Genomic DNA, 17272 nt, shown 5'->3' with positions numbered 1-17272 from the left:
ATCGGACCCTCATCCACCCTTAAGTCTGTTTGGTAACTTAATAGTTGGTCTGCTTATCTGTAGGTCTTAAACCCCAAGTTTTTAGCTTTAGGCCCTTCATGATACAGTTCAGACTTATTTCTTAGGTCCATGTTCTTCCCAGATTTTTTTTTTTAAATAAATCTGTTTATTTATTTTTGGCTGCGTTGGGTCTTCACAGGTGCGGGCTTTCTCTAGGTGCGGCGAGTGGGGGCTACTCTTCTTTGCGGTGCGCAGGCTTCTCATTGTGGTTGTTTCTCTTGTTGCGGAGCACGGGCTGTAGGCACGCAGGCTACAGTAGTTGCAGCACGCGGGCTCAGTAGCTGTGGCTCACAGGCTTTAGAACGCAGGCTCAGTAGTTGTGGCGCGCGGGCTTAGTTGCTCCGCGGCATGTGGGATCTTCCCGGACCAGGGCTCGAACTCGTGTCCCCTGCATTGGCAGGCGGATTCTTAACCACTGTGCCACCAGGGAAGTCCTCTAACCTTTTAAACTGGACCTTTTCAACCTGCTGAGGATGAAATTAAGTTACCCTTTTTTTGTTGTTTTTATTTACAGTATTACCTTTGATACTACTTCTCATATCATTTAGCGTGTTTTATGATTATTACTCATTTAAGGATTGTTCAGTTAAACTGATTATCTCAAGGAAATATAAAAGGATTAGGACCTTCTAGATATCCCTCCTAGCTTGCAGTGTCATGTTCTCTTAGTGTTTTGACTTTTTAAAAAAGGGAAACGTAGAATTATTTTTTCTTCATTTGTTCAGTCATATAGTATAGTCATAAAGAGCGTGGACTTTAGGTCAAACCTGTGTTTGAGTGCTGGCCTTGTAACAGCAGCCTTAGGGTTATTACAACCTACTGTGTGCCACAGTTTCTCTAAAGGAAGGTTATTTCTTGTCCTACCAATTTTGTAAGGTTGTGAAAATTAAACGAAGAGGCACTTTGCCAGGGACATGGTAAGCACAAAATAAACATTACCCATAATCATTTTTATTTTAATATTCACTTTAAAACCTGTATTTTTGCCAGCGAATGTTCTTTTCTAGTGTTACAAAAAATATAATTTGGAAAATATAATTTGGAAATAACTATTTTTACATGTTGCACAACGTCCCAACATGACATTGGAATGGTTGCAATGCCCCTAAATTGAATTAAATGCCTGAGACCCCATTCTCAGATAACCTAGCTCTTTCCCCTGTACTCAGTGGCTCTTACTCTTATTTTTTCTCTTCAGAACTTTTCTGATTAACTGGGAGAAAGACAATACATTTCTGTCCATTTCCCTAATGCAGACTAATGTTTAGCTTTCTAAACTAATGCTTTGTTCATTAAAGGTTCATGAACCAGGTTGCACTGTTGTATAACAGATACAACTACTAAGAGTTTGACATTTGACTTGTAACTATACTATACATGCTAACTAGTGTTTTTTTTTTGTTTTTGTTTTTTTCACCTCCTTCCTAAATCAAAGTGAAATATAAACTGTCCTAAATGGTTTTATAGAATTTTGGGGGTCATTTTTTTCCTCCCTAATTCCTTTCCTTTCAAGATGTTGGACTTGATGTAGACTTGATGACCCCCCCCTTCTTCCCCAGATTCACCAGTCATTTAATTGTGCTAATAGGCACTCATTAAATGACTGCTGTATGTGTCAGGCACCATTCCAAGAGCCTTAATATATGTTGTCTGTAGTACCCAAACCCTAAATTAATAGTGTTATCTCTAGTTTAATGGAGAAACAGATGAAGGTGTAAAGTATTGTATATGTCTCATTTTTATTAAGTAGCAGAGCCAGGATTTAGTCTAGTGTGGGGATATAGAGCAGTAAGCTCCTTGTGAGCAGGGATTGTTTTATTTTCCTCTATATCTCAATCCCTTGCTCTTAGGGAAGCTTAAAGGATATTCATTCCCATTTTAAAGACAGTCGTGTTTGAAGTCCTTGCCATTTTTACTTAAGCAAGAATGACTCCTGGTATAAGCAAGAGTGACTTGCATTCCATTTCATTGTAGAGTTGTTTAATACTGCCCCTGGTACGTTTAACTTCCTGTCCTTTCTCCTAAGATGTAGTCATATCCTTTTTTGATCTGGTGTATGCAGTTGTTTACATCTGCTATTGCTTGCAGCCTGCAGGTCTGAATGCTGTTACTTGTTGCATGCAGGCAACTTAATTTTGTAAAACTTCAGTTTCCTTGTTTGTAAAGTAGGAATAGTAAACAACATGGTTAATAAAGGCCCATTGGCACATTTAAATTTTGCTTATTAGAATAAACATATGAATAAAGTGTTATGGAAATTGTGTTTACTACTGTTGCTATTAAACTCCAGTTTTACAGTCTGAAGCCAAACCAAGTCTCTTTGGAGGACCACATCTAAATAGAAGGCATAAGAAATTGGCGGGAGCGGGGCGGGGGGGACACAATGATAAATAAGATTCCCATTAAATGTCACTTCTGAAAACTTGCTACAGATACTGCATTGGGATGTTAGATTTTTAGAAAAATGTTATCTTTACTGTGAAAATAATGCAACTTTCCTTCAGTTTTTAGAGTTGCCTATCAAATAATAGATAATAGAAATGTATTAGCTTGGTTTGGGACTGTTCATGACTGCTCTTGGTCACTAAATTGGAGATATGTTCTCCAGTCTATCCAGCTTCCTTCATGTGAAAAAAACTTTGCACAAATGATAACCTTTGTTTTCATTTCATACTTTTGGCCATTTGACTGGGAAGAATCCTAAAGTTAATTTTTTTCCCTAGCCTTAACCTCTCTTTTCTGATTCTGAGTTGAGAAATTAAAGGAAAAATCAATTTCCAGAATGTTTGCAGTTGAAGTTTCCTAGAAAGAATGTCCTTCTTATAAAACTTTGAAAATGAATTTTAAAATGTAGATTAGTATGCATTTCTTTTTTTCCTGAAGAAATTCTGTTTGCCTGAAGAGGTAAATACGTTTTCACATAAAATTCATATGCCATTTAACCTGATCAGTGAGCAAGTTTGTTGATGCTTAGAGCTGTGAACAAAGTTATCATGAGTTTGTTTTCAGGGCAAGTAGTTTTTTTAATTGAGGTATAATTGACAGCCACCATCATATTAGTTTCAGGTGCACAACAGTGATTTGATATTTGTATATATTGCAAAATGATCAGTAACACTAAGTCTGGTTAACATCTGTCACCATACATACAGAATTTTTTTTTTAAGATCTGTTTTCGTAGCAACTTTCAAACATGCAATACAGTAGTATTAACTTTTAATCTCCATGCTGTACATTACATCCCCATAGTAATAAGACTTATTTATTTTTCAACTGGAAGTTTGTACCTTTTGACTTGCTTTACCCATTTGACCCACCCCCTATCCTGCCTCTGGTAACTGTTAGTCTGTTCTGTGAGTTCGCTTTCAGTCTTGAACGTGTCAGGGTTTCTGTGCTTTTTCCATTGAATTCAGAGTCATGTATGCCATCTCTTTTATTTCAGTGCTTTAGGAATTAACGTCAATGGTTTCATGTGAAAAATATCGGTGATTGTTTCCACTGAAACGAAGGCATATATCCATGGTTAGAAGAGTAGTATATTTCAGGACTTGATAGGGTTATTAATAGACTGGACTTAAACCTTCTAGTTTCAACATTGTAAGATACCTATTAAGATGGAATCTTTGAGTTCATATTCATTTCAGTTTATCAAAACAATTTGTAGTAATGTAGTTTTTTATTATTAAAACACATACAAGTGAGTTTTTATAACTCACTTGTATGTTTTAAAATTTAATTAATAAAATATGGTAGGTGTACTAATTGGTGAAGACAGCATGGAATATTCACGTAACAAGAAGGAAATCATTGCATGGTGATTTTTAGGCTCTTATCTGGAGTCAAAAGAAGAGTTAAATTTTGTGAATTTGAGGTAATGGTGATCTCTGGAGGTGATAGGTCTTCTCCATATCAGGGTTCAGAGGACGAGTTCCTTATCAGATGACTTTGAACTTGCTTCATTTGGAATTGTCTGTAATGTAAGGGCTTGAACTTGATCACCTCCAAGGGTCCCTTCTGTCTCTGGATTTGTTGACACCGGGCAGGGGCGTTGGGGGGAGATCCTATGTGTATTATATGTGACTCTTATATTTACTTGTGGGCAATTCAAACTCCAAAGTTTTACGGAGTCCGGCCATGTTCCTTAAAGTTCAATTTATGCTTTAAAAGCAGGTAGCACTTTGATAAATAAGTGTCTTCTTATTTGCCACTTTTCCTCTCAAATTCCAAGAATTATCCATGAACCACCTGGTGCTGGTTGACAAGCTCCGAAGGTGTTGGGAGCATTATTAAGGTTACTTTGCTAGCTATAGGTCAAATTAACTAGTGTGACTTATATTCATTTGAATCACTTAAGACCCTATGACATACCGTAGGCATTTAATAGCAGGAAGTGGGCAGGTGAGATCTCCTAACCCTGTTTTTTTAATTTTTATATAAATTTATTTAATTTATTTATTTTTGGCTGCTTTGGGTTTCCGTTGTTGCGAGCGGGCTTTCTCTAGTTGTGGTGAGCGGGAGCTACTCTTCGTTGGGGTGGGCGGGCTTCTCATTGTGGTGGCTTCTCTTTTTGCGGAGCACGGGCTCTAGGCGCGTGGGCTTAAGTAGTTGTGGCTCGCGGGCTCTAGAGCACAGGCTCAGTAGTTGTGATGCATGGGCTTAGTTGCTCCACGGCATGTGGGATCTTCCCAGACCAGGGCTCAAACCCGTGTCCCCTGCATTGGCAGGAGGATTCTTTTTTTTTTTTGGTTTTTTGGCCTCGAGGCATGTGGGATCTTAGCTCCCTGACCAGGGATCGAACCCACGCCCCCTGCATTGGAAGGCAGAGGCTTAACCACTGGACCGCCAGGGAAGTCCCCTGGCAGGAGGATTCTTAACCACTGCACCACTAGGGAAGCCCAGATCTCCTAACCCTGTTTAATAATAGTATTCTTTGCTTTTTAAAGTGAAAGGAACAGTATCATGCTATCCTCTTGTGTCCATACTGTTTAGCGTCCAAGCAAGATGGCATTGAGATGGTGTTTGAAGTAGTAAAACTTGTTGGATGAATTCTGAAATAGATTGGTCTTTTTATTTAGTTCTTGAATGGGATACAATTGTTCTTTAGATCTGTACAACCAGGAGAGCCCTTTCAAAATGTATGTCCAATTTCTGCACCCACAGAATCAGAATCTCTGAGGGCAGAGGTCAGGCATTCATTTTTTGACAAAGCTTCTCAGGTGATTGTGATGCTCACCCTTAATTAAGAACACTGTGTTTTCTTTGTAGCAAAATTCACTTTTTTTTTTTTTTTTGCGGTACGCGGGCCCCTCACTATTGTGGCCTCTCCCGTCGCGGAGCACAGGCTCCAGACGCGCAGGCTCAGCGGCCGTGACTCACAGGCCCAGCCGCTCCGCGGCATGTGGGATCTTCCCGGACCGGGGCACGAACCTGTGTCCCCTGCATCGGCAGGCGGACTCTCAACCACTGCACCACCAGGGAAGCCCCAAAATTCACTTTTGAAACGATATTGCTAGAAGTTTAAAACTCATGTTGACCCATAGGTTTTATGGCAGTTTCTGCCAACATAATTTTATCACAAGTATTTTTTTATTCTGAATAAATGTTTATAGTAATAATAATAGTTGGTGTGTACTGAGCCCTTGCAATGTGATAGGCACTGTGTTAAGTGGTTTGTATGGATCTTCTCATTTAATGCTCACAGCTACTCTATAGGATAAGTTCTTTATCCCCATTCGATAGAGTGAAGCACAGAGGACTTTATGTACGAGGTCATACATTTTGTTGGTATTGGAGTTAAGATTTGAACTCAGTGAGAGGCCATTTAACTCCAGAGCCCAGCATTTGTAATCCAGTGACCTACCTTACTGCTTTCAAAGGATAAGTAACAAAAATGACTCCTTTTGTTTCAGACTTCAGACCCCCAGTCCTCTTTCTCAAAGTTAGTCAGTACCATCTGCAGGGGATACGTTTCAAGCTCCCCAGTGATGCCTGAAACCGTGGATAATACCAAATCCTGTATATACTATGTTTTTTCATATACTAATTGGTGGGGAGCGTATATAGTAGATACATTGGGCAGAGGGATGATTCACATCCTGAGCGGGACAGAGGGATGGCATGAGATTTCACCAGCTACAAGGAATGTTGTACAATTTAAAACTTACAAATTATTTATTTTTGGAATTTTCAATTTAATATTTTTGTACCAGGATTGATCAGGTAGGTAACTGAAACCATCGAAAGCGAAACTGGTGATAAGGCGCGTGGGGGGCGGGTTGTTAACAGTGTCTGTTGTATGAATTTATTGCCACCAATTTTTTTTTTTGCGGTACGTGGGCCTCTCACTGTTGTGGCCTCTCCCGTTGCGGAGCACAGGCTCCGGACGCGCAGGCTCAGCGGCCATGGCTCACGGGCCTAGCTGCTCCGCGGCATGTGGGATCTTCCTGGACCGGGGCACGAACCCGCGTCCCCTGCATCGGCAGGCGGACTCTCAACCACTGCGCCACCAGGGAAGCCCTTGCCACCAATTTTTAACGAGCAAATACTATATAAAGATACGTATGCAAACCTTTTAAATATATATGTACACATAGATGGGGATTATACCGTTTTTCCCCAAGCATATCTTGGAGAGATCTTTCTTTCCATCAGTACATGTAAACTGAACCTTCCTCTTTCTCTTTTAATGTTTATATAGTATTTCCTCTTTTTTTCTTTCTAAAATTGAGAGTAATTATATTAGTAATTTGAACTTTCTGACTGAAGTTTATTTGGTATATTAATTGGTGATGTGGGCAAGTGTGACAGAAAGAAACAGTCCTTTTCTACTGAATTGGGTCAACATGTAACTCAAAAGAAAACCCAGTTTCCTGTTACATTGCATGGAATCTCTTAAAATCCAATAATAGATTTAGTTATGGTTAATTTACATTCTTTTTGGCACAAGTTTCTGTAATGTCATATGATCGTTCCTTCTGTTCCCTCCCCAATCAATAGAAGTAATTAAAGAACTCTACCTGGAATTTGACTGGAGGCTTAAGAAAAATTGTGTCAGATTTGATTTATAAAAATCGCAATTTTTTCTTTCTGTGATAGTAATATTGACCTGTTTTGTCAGTTAAACTCATTTTCTTTGAGTGTCAGCATTTTTTCCTGTATAACAATTTCTTACAGAAAGATAAAAAGTTCAAATTAATTAATAACTGTGTTTTGAACTAAATTGTTAAGCTTATGAATGATGTTCACCATTTCTTGTTGCTAACATCTCCATGAGGTAGATAATATACTTTACAGAAGAGGTAAACAAAATCTAGAGGTCAAGTTTCTTGTCCAGAGTCACAGCCAGCACAGCTGATGTTGAAATCCAGGAGATCTAGGACCATTTCTCAATTTACTGTCCTTGAGCTGCTTTTTCCTTGTTTCTCCATTAAGATACTATAGTTTTACCATTTCCTTTGTATTCATTATTTCATTTGTTCACAGCAGTGCTGTGAAGTAAGCATGGTATATGTTGCTTGTTGCTTTTATTCTGTGCCTGAGGAATCTGAGGCTAGAGGTTATGGTTTATACAAAGGCAGACTCCTTTAGTTAGTTACCCGTTCTATCACAGGACTTGAGCCAAGGTGTTCTGACTTTAGGTGCAATGCCCTTTACCATGTAGTACTAGATGTGGAAACAGATTTCTACTTGTGCTCTGTTTTTTTGAATTGGGGATTTCTTGAGCGTTCCATGAGAAATCTAAGTTAATTCTGTGTGTGGGATTCTGGACCTCATGCCTTGAATTTGATATATTCCTGACACTTTATAACACATTAATCAGCCAGACTTCACAGTTTAATAAGACACTGCAGCATTGGTGAAGGCTGTACGATCAAATTGTTTGCATAACATTTCCCCTTCATCTTTGGTGCCCCTCATTTGTTTCTGGTGTTGTACTATGTATAGTTGACATTTTATTTTTTCTCCTTTTTTTCCCCCTTTTAGTGAATGGTAGTGTCTAGAAAGGGTATGTCCCTTCAAGAGAGAGGTGCCAATGTCCAACCGGCCTAATAACAATCCAGGGGGGTCACTGCGACGTTCACAGAGGAACACTGCCGGGGCCCAACCACAAGACGACTCGATAGGAGGAAGGTATGTATTTAATGGTAATTAAATGATAATTTAAATGGTAATTTCAACCCTTTGTGATCCCTTCCTTTATGTATGTTGTGACTTGGTTTATTTACCTTATTGAAAGGAAGCTTCTTTGTTTTAAGATCTTGAGTTTTGATAGCTAGCTTTTTGAGTTTTTTCCCGTCTTACTTTTTGACAACACATGGACACTGACAGGCTGGCAAGTCTGTCTGACTTGTGTTAGCGCATCGATTCTCAGCGTGTGGTGTTGAGCTGATCTTTTTAGTTGGAGTCGTTGTATAGGAGGTAGTGTGAACAATCGATACATTCTCTTGAATGCAAGATTTCGTGTCTGATTTAGCTAAGAACTGTCATTTTATGCATAAAATACTCAGAATTACTTGAGCCTAATTTTTAGTCCATGGACTAATCATGGTTAGATTATAATAGATTATGGCTAAACTCTAATAAGATTACCTGATGCAACATTTTGAGATATTACCATGTATGTTGTCTACTAAATTATAAAAAAAATGGTAAATGTCAAATGTAAAGAAGATATTGCAATACTTCTTGTTCATGTCAGGTGATTTAATTGGTTAAACGTTTGGACTTTGGACTAGGACAGCTTCGTGTGCAATTTCTGCCTCTGCCTTTAAATAGCTATGTGTCCTTTGTAATATCTTTCAGGAAACCTCAATTTTTTAGTCCACACAGTGGGGGTATCTGTTTCATAGGGTTACTAGTTAACTTCAGTATTGTTAACATGTTAAACTGAGAGCAGTGCTTAGTACAGAGTTCTGTTGTAGATTTTTTTGCTTTTTTACATTTAGATTGTTCTTTGGGAGCAGCCACACTTAACTTTATTTATGCTGTTGATTAGAAAAATCACTCCCCATTATAAAAATGTTACATATTTTACAGAATTTGGAAAATATAGAAAAGTATGAAGAAAAGCATCACAGTTTCACAGTCCACTTGTAGTCACTGTTAACACTGGCCTATTCCTCCTTAGTTGCTCTTTTTTTTTAAGGCATGTATGTGTGTATACATGTGCACGCATGTGCACCTAAGTTACGCACACCTTTCGAACAATTACAGTTTTGTACATATTAATCCTCAGGTTATATTTAGACCCTTGCATATGATTGACAAACATTTTGCACTGTCACACAGTATATTACTTCTAAATCCATAGTGACGTTTCAGCACCATTATCTTTTCTACACGTCAGTGATAATGTTGTAAAATTATTTAAATGTTTTATTATATTATGTATTTAACAATATGAGTGGAAAACAAATGGACATTTATACTAGTATAATACTAGTTATAAACTAGTATAATACTAGTTAATACTAGTTATTAAAATGCATTGGCTTAAAAGTTGTAATCAGGATGGAACTGTCAGATTTGTAGAATGGCAGATGTTTCCCTGAAGTTCATGTGCTTTAAGACAATCTATGATATGCTCAGTTGTGAAGGAAAATAATAAAATTTCAAAGCGTGTTTCGAATGGAGAAACACGCCAAAGAATATAAAGCAAGGTATAATTAGAGTTTTTATAGCTTTAATCTCTCCTCCCTTTCAGTAATGTGGCCCCATTTCAGCTCTCATGATTTCAACTTTTACATGTCTTTAAAAAACATTTCCCCACAAAAATAGTACACAAAAGAGGGCCTATTCACTTTTTTAAAACCTAGTATCATATGTGTTGTTTCCTGTGTCTTTAAAAATTGTTTAAAAACAGGACTTTTAAAGTCTTCATGTTCAATTGTGTGTAGTTAATACCATAATTTAGTAATAACTTTGAATATATAGATTTTCCCTATTTTTATGTGGATAAGTATAATTATGATCAGGGCATAGAAATTTAGAACTTTAGCCAAAAAGTCTTATCAGTTTGGCTAAGAATGCAAATTAGAAGATATTTGCACATCTGAATTTCATTTTGCCATTTTAGACAGCTTGATTCTTTTGTTTGTGATACAGTCTCAGAGCTGGAAGGGACCTTTTCATCAAACCCCAGACTGATTTTTGAAGCCCCAGTAGAGTGTGCTATGCTAACAATTATCTAACCTCTGAGAAACCTCTCCAGTCATTTTGGGGAGTGAGTGGATTGGGGTTAATTCGGAGAGAGCAATTACAACTGTATTTTTATTCTTTTAATCTAACTTCTGTTGCTTAGCTTTCCTATAAGTAAAGCGCTGTTATTGTGGCTTTTGTTTCCAAAAAATAGTGGCATTGGTCTTGTGAATGTATTCATAGTGATACAGTGATTCAAATAGTGGTAATAAATAACAGCACCTACTACGACAGCACTGGTGGAGTATTTTTAGTTAAGCCATTTTTTATACATATTCTTTCAATTTGAGACTCACAGAAACTCTGTGTGCTAAGTACGTAGCCCCTGTTTTCTAAATGCGGTAGCTTGCTCAGCTTTACGTGGCTGGTATGTAGAGTCAGGACTTGATTCCTGACCTCTTGACTTGCAAGTCGGTGATTCCTTTCATTGTGCCAAACTGTTTTTACTGCACAAACCACTTGATCCAAATGATGAAGAAGGACTTAGAGGAGGGTATGAAGTACTTAGAATTGAAGAGTATTAACTCATGCAGTTTAGAATTTAAGGAGCAGTTTTTCCCTCCTAGAATTTTTTAATTCATTCATTTTGCTTCACTCTGTTTCCTCCCGAACTTGCGTTAAGTTGTCTTCTATGTGTAGCTTCCTTCCTGTGACCACTCCTGCCCTTTTCCTAAATCAAGCTCACTTACTTTTTTTTTTTTAAAGAAGAAAAGTTTTAGTTCACCCTTAAGATAAAAGAAAGTTGGATATTTGGGATATATTTATTTTCTCCTTATTATTCCCTCTATTCTTTTTCACCTATCCTTCATCTCTGTCCATAATTGAGCTAGATTATCTTCCTCCTCTTCTATTGTTTTTCTCTTTTCCTTTCTTCCATAATTTTTTGGGCTATCGTTGCTTTGTTCCTCTCTTTTCTGTTCTCCTTTTCTTCTTTAGGAAATCACTCACCTCCACTGCTTGTCTGTGGGCTCGCTCTCAGCGATACTACCTAGTATTTCCCACTTCTAGCACAGGTATTTGTAGGCTCTCCCTCCCTTTTTGCCATGCAGTAGCATTTTCATTGTATCATGTGCTTTTTCTTGTTTTTCTCAAATGTCAGCGGTGGGATTGAATTCAATATTATAGCAACTTTGGTTGACACTACTGTAGTGGAGGTTTCTTCTACATTGTTTTTGTTATAAAAACACAGCATGTTGAGAAAAGAAAATTGGGATGCTTCAGGAAAATAAAAGAATTAAGATAAATTCAATCCATCCACCGAAAGATAATGATGGTTAGTATTTCTACTCCATGATTTTCCTTGATATGAAATCCCATAATATAAATTAGGGCCTCTAGTCCCATTCTCCCCCCCCACCCCAGTTTTTTTCTGTGAAATATGTTACTGCTGTGCCTATCACATTTGAGTATTATTCTGATTTTATCAAGTCAAATTCCTGAAATGGGTTCATAGGACCTAAGGATATGAATATTTTGAAGACTTTTAACAGAATGCTAAATTGTGTTTCAGAAAGATTGAACCACTTTATCTTTTTTCCTTTTCTGATTAAACCAATTTATACTCCTACTAATACTTTGTGAGAATGCCTATTTCGCCAAATCATAGTACAGCACACCATTTTTTTTTTTTTTTTTTTTTTTTTTTTTTTTTTTTGCGGTACGTGGACCTCTCACTGTTGTGGCCTCTCCCGTTGCGGAGCACAGGCTCCGGACGCGCAGGCTCAGCGGCCGTGGCTCACGGGCCCAGCTGCTCCGCGACATGTGGGATCTTCCCGGACCGGGGCACGAACCCATGTCCCCTGCATCGGCAGGTGGACTCTCAACCACTGCGCCACCAGGGAAGCCCCAGCACACCATTTTTAATCAGAGTTTGTGGAAAAAAGAGTTCCTTTGGTTAAAGTTACCATTTCTTTGGTTACTTTAGAGTTGAAGATCTTCCCCACATATTGGCCATTTTAATTTATTTTATGAGTTGTCTATTAGTGTCCTTTGTTTTAATTTTGGAGATACTTGCTCTTTTATTAGAACGCTTTATGGGAAGGGTATCAACCTACTGACACGGGCAAGTATATTTTGCTAGTTTTATTCTTGTTCTGGTTTGTTTTAATTTATAGTAGATTTTAAATTTAGATAGTCAAGTCTATCAGCTCTTTGTTTCTTTTCTTCCTTTTTTACATTTTATTGTAATCTGTCAATGTTTTTTTAATGGTGTGAGGAAATGCTTGAATCCAATCCACCCCACCTTCTCACCCCCAGTACAAAATTTGTCTGCAAAGTTTTGATAATTATTTATTACTGAGTAAAAAAATTTTATGAAATCTAAAGGTTGTAGCTTTCTGTTAACATTGTCAAAGCAGGGATTTTTTAAGCCAGCATTAATTATACAGGAAGAAATAGATTTGTATTTTGCTTAAAAAACTATTTCAAAGGGATGGGATACAGAAAAACACAGAAAGAAAATAGATATCATCCCGAGATTGTCTGTGTTAATATTTTGATTTTTATCTGTCTTTATCTGTTATTTTTTAGGAGGGGGGAGAATCTGAGTTCCCTGACCAGTGATTGAACCCGTGCCCCCTGCAGGGAAGTCCCTATCTGTCTTTAAAATACAATTTAGCATGTAGCTGATTACACTGTAAATACTTTTGGATCCTACTTTTTTCACTCAGTATCCTAACAAACATCTTCTCTTATCATTATGATTCTTTTGGTAATTGTTTACAGATGGTCACATGATTTGCTGAATCAGTGTGCAACATTTTCCACTATTAATTTTCATTTTTTGGATAGTTAGATGGTTGCAGTGGGAAAAGTTTTCGCTTATGCTTAAATGTTTGCAATTTTGGCATCTCTTAAGAGATATGTTCCCAGAAGTGAAATTGCTTGGTCAAAGCGAGTTTTTTATGGTCAACTTATTTCACATAAATTTTTTTCTCCAATTTACTTATCACCGTCAGGAAGAAGAGTGCTTTTTCTCATCATTCTATTTGTGTTATCTCCATTTTGCATTTTCTTGCTAATTTGATCTGGAAAAATTGCATTGATTTCATTTTATTGGTGTTTCTATAGTAATGAGATGTTAAACATTAGAAAAATAGGTTTAAGGAGTGAGATCTGAGTGAGAATACTTCTTGATGTAAATGTACTAATAAATTTTCATATGTTGTTAATCTTCCTTTGAACCACGATACAGGAGAACTGAACTTCTAATTTGTTCAGCTGAGATTAGCCCCTCTTCTTTTTTTTTTTTTTTTTTTTTTTTTGCGGTACGCGGGCCTCTCACTGTTGTGGCCTCTCCCGTTGCGGAGCACCCGCTCCAGACGCGCAGGCTCAGCGGCCATGGCTCACGGGCCCAGCCGCTCCATGGCATGTGGGATCTTCCCGGACCGGGGCATGAACCCGTCTCCCCTGCATCGGCAGGTGGACTCTCAACCACTGCGCCACCAGGGAAACCCTAGCCCCTCTTCTTGTGTAATGATTTCCCTCAGTTCTTCACCCATGTATTTTGAGTGGTAGTTAATTTTTTCCACCGTGATCTTACTCTGCTCCTGGCTCCCCATTGCCTTTTGCCAAAACTGGGAGAATCTGCAGTCTTCATTTATTCTGAGCTCAGTGATGGGACTGAGGTGGTCATATGATCCACGCAGGAAAAAACTGAAAGCTTTTCCCTTTCTGGTAGCATAGGGAAGATGTGAATCTGAAGTTGCCAACTGCATGTTTCCTGCCTTATGGAAGATGATGGACAGTCAGAGAAAAGCAAATATATTAGAGATTATGTGTGATCAAAGTTCTGACTAGTTTCAATTCCTTAGTTCTTCAGAGCTGTATTGACTCTTTTCTCTAGACATGCTTATTTAACTATTTGGATTCTGGAGGTATGCGTGCCTTATTTTAATAAAGCCTCTGTTTTTGGCTTTAGAGCTAAAGAGTCCTGCCTTGATGTACTTGCAGTACAAACTCAGTATAAGATTGTATTCATGGGGCTTCCCTGGTGGCGCAGTGGTTGAGAGTCCGCCTGCCGATGCAGGGGACATGGGTTCATGTCCCGGTCCGGGAAGATCCCACATGCTGCGGAGCGGCTGGGCCCGTGAGCCATGGCTGCTGAGCCTGCGCGTCCGCAGCCTGTGCTCCACAACGGGAGAGGCCACAACAGTGAGAGGCCAGCGTACCGCAAAAAAAAAAAAAAAGATTTTATTCATCCATTTGTAGAACACCATGGTAGTAAGCACCATGCTAGACGGTAATTATAAAAATTAGAGTAGAATAGCCTTTGTCACAAGCAGTTTCCAATTCAGTAGGGGAAATGGGCATGTAGGTGGTTATTAAAGTCAAGTGAGAAACATTTCTAGTGATGACCTCATTGATGGGGCTTTGAAGGCTGAAGAAGCAGTTGTAAAATGGTACGTGTCAGCCATATTTGTCTCTACTTGAGACGTGGAATCATTAGTTACGTCCAGAGTGGATTTGATTTCTCATTTTTCTGTGTCTCTTGTTACCTTGCTCACAAGTAGTAGGTGTTCAGCAAATACTAGTGTTGAAATCAGGAGATTCACTTCCTTGGCATTTTTAGGCACAGATATGTGACTTTCTTTTACTGAAATTGTCGTGAAAAGGTCATTGACTGGAGTGAAGGCCAGTTGAAATAGGGCCTGGTTTAAATGGGCTATGCAGCAAGGTGCCTGGATTGTGCTACAGTAACAAACAGCTCCTAAATATTAGTATAACAATCTAACCACTAGGAAACTTGTCCATCCTGCGTTACCTGCAGGCTGTGCTCTGTGTCCGCACATTCAGGTATTCAGGTATCACTGCTGTGGCGGCAAGAGAATATGCTGACTTGCTCTCTGGCTGTCCAAGGCTTCCCTCAGAAGTGATCCACTTCCACTCACGTTCCTTGACCAGAGCAACTTACACGGCTGCACATAACTTCCAGGTGGTTTGGCAGGTATCATCCTACTGTGTGTCTGGAAAGAAGAGAAATGGAATATTTGCAAACAGCACCTGGTAGCTATCGCAGGCTGTTTAACACCATTTTAAAATTTTTATTCTTGCTCCCATGTCTGCAACAAACCATTTATTTCCCTAAATTCCACTTAGGGCAACATGGCCATGCAGTTGTGTGTTGTTCTCTTCATTCTCCTACTTAATTAACCAGTATGGGTGCCTTTTAATTTTCATCTTTAAAATTTATTTATTTATTTATTTTTGGCTGCGTTGGGTCTTAATTGCTGCATGCGGGCTTTCTTTAGTTGTGGCAAGCGAGGCTACTCTTAAGTTGCGGTGCGCGGGTTTCTCATTGCAGTGACTTCTCTTGTGGAGCATGGGCTCTAGGTGCGTGGGCTTCAGTAGTTGTGGCACGTGGGCTCAGTAGTTGTGGCTTGTGGGCTCTAGAGCACAGGCTCAGTAGTTGTGGCACATGGGCTTAGTTGCTCCACGGCATGTGGGATCTTCCCGGACCAGGGATCGAACCTGTGTCCCCTGCATTGGCAGGCGGATTCTTAACCACTGCGCCACCAGGGAAGCCCTGCCTTTTTAAATATTCCTTTTTTGGTGTTCCTTCTGTCTCTTTTTTTATCCTGACCTTTGCTCAGTCAGATGGAAGCGCAAGCTTCCTCATCTTTGGGAGGAGGAGAATGAATGTTAAGGGGAGACAGTGTGATGTGACAATGACGTCATTGTTTCTTAGGACTAAATTGAAACCACTTTAAAAACCAATTTATACTAGAGTTGGCCCAGTAACTTGTCACTTGCTCCTTTCAGTAATGGCAAATCTTACTGCATAATTATGCACTTTGAGTTTCACCCAAAGAACCACATGTGCACATGCTTTTCCACTTTTTGGGCTGCTTTGATAATGCTCAGAAGGCTGGTCTGTCCCATCAGGCCTTGTGCTGGGAGGCAAGATTGACAGTGTTACGTTCAACAGTGGCATGGTTGTCTTGGTCTAAAGAGGAACAGAGGCTACTTTTTTCTAGGTAGAAGTTATGTGCTTTGGATTCTTAATAGTATCCATGTTAAATTATTTCTTGGACCAACAAAGTAATATTTTATATATTGTATAATTTTCTCTGCATTATATATTTCTTGCTTTAATCATCAAATGTGAAATTTTGTCCAAAAGTCACTTCATAAGCTTATTGGAAACCTATAAGGCATCAGCTGCCATAGATTATTTCATATCTTAACTGACGATTTGCTCTGATTCTCCTGTCCCTCAGTATTGAAGGAGTCTGATGTTCCATACCACTTTTTCCAAATGCTTTCTCAGTCTCAGAATGCTTTCCTGGAGTATCAGTGTGACTAAAAAAATAAATATATGCAAATGCTTCTTCAGTAATTGTACAGGAAGTTTCAGTATCATATATGGAAGGCTATTGCTTTTGAAGCAGGAGGGAAAACGTGATTTTTTTTCTTCTATTTTTCTCATATAGCATCTCCAAAGCCTTAAGCCATTTATTTTGACATATACAGTCAGGAACAGAAATACCAGCCTGGGTAGGGAAAATTTAATAACTAGATACTGGCTTTTTACTTTCACCACTAAGCCCCTAGATGTAACAGTGGTGTTTCAAATTTAGGGATTTGGAATACCTGGGCTCAGTCTCACCTTTCCTGCCCAAGGCCTGGGTGATTTTGGGCAAGCCTTCATTCTTACATCTTTAAAATGGAAATATACCTGCATCTGGTGTCATTTGAGGATTAAGCTAGATAATGTCTTTAAAGAATCAGTATAAAGCTTATCACATAATCACACCTTTAAAATTATTTATTCTGTGTTTTTGGGTTTCTTTGGTTTTTTTTTTAAATTTTTTACTCTTTTTTTTTGGCTGCGTTGGGTCTTTGTTGCTGCGCATGGGCTTTCTGTAGTTGTGGCGATCAGGGGCTACTCTTTGTTGTGGTGTGCGGGCTTCTCATTGCAGTGGCTTCTCTTGTTGCGGAGCATGGGCTCTAGGCACGTGGGCTTCAGTGCTTGCAGCACATGGGCTCAGTAGTTGTGGCATGCAGGCCCTAGAGC

General features: G+C 38.8%; 1 protein-coding gene across 25 annotated transcripts in view; it reads left to right on the top strand.

Annotated features, from left to right (window-relative positions):
• TRIP12 (thyroid hormone receptor interactor 12) overlaps positions 1-17272 on the top strand; it is a 147400-nt gene that overhangs the window by 34054 nt on the left and 96074 nt on the right. For all 25 annotated transcript variants that reach the window (XM_049712509.1, XM_049712505.1, XM_033425905.2 and 22 more), the window contains one exon: positions 8044-8190. In XM_049712509.1, coding sequence (XP_049568466.1) covers positions 8093-8190 — 98 coding nt within the window. In that variant the 5' untranslated portion in view covers positions 8044-8092. Of the gene's footprint in view, positions 1-8043; positions 8191-17272 lie in introns of those variants that run through there.

This window comes from Orcinus orca, chromosome 7 (genome assembly GCF_937001465.1).
Source record: "Orcinus orca chromosome 7, mOrcOrc1.1, whole genome shotgun sequence".
Taxonomy (NCBI): Eukaryota; Metazoa; Chordata; class Mammalia; order Artiodactyla; family Delphinidae; genus Orcinus; species Orcinus orca.
This window is presented reverse-complemented; position numbering and strand designations above follow the sequence as displayed.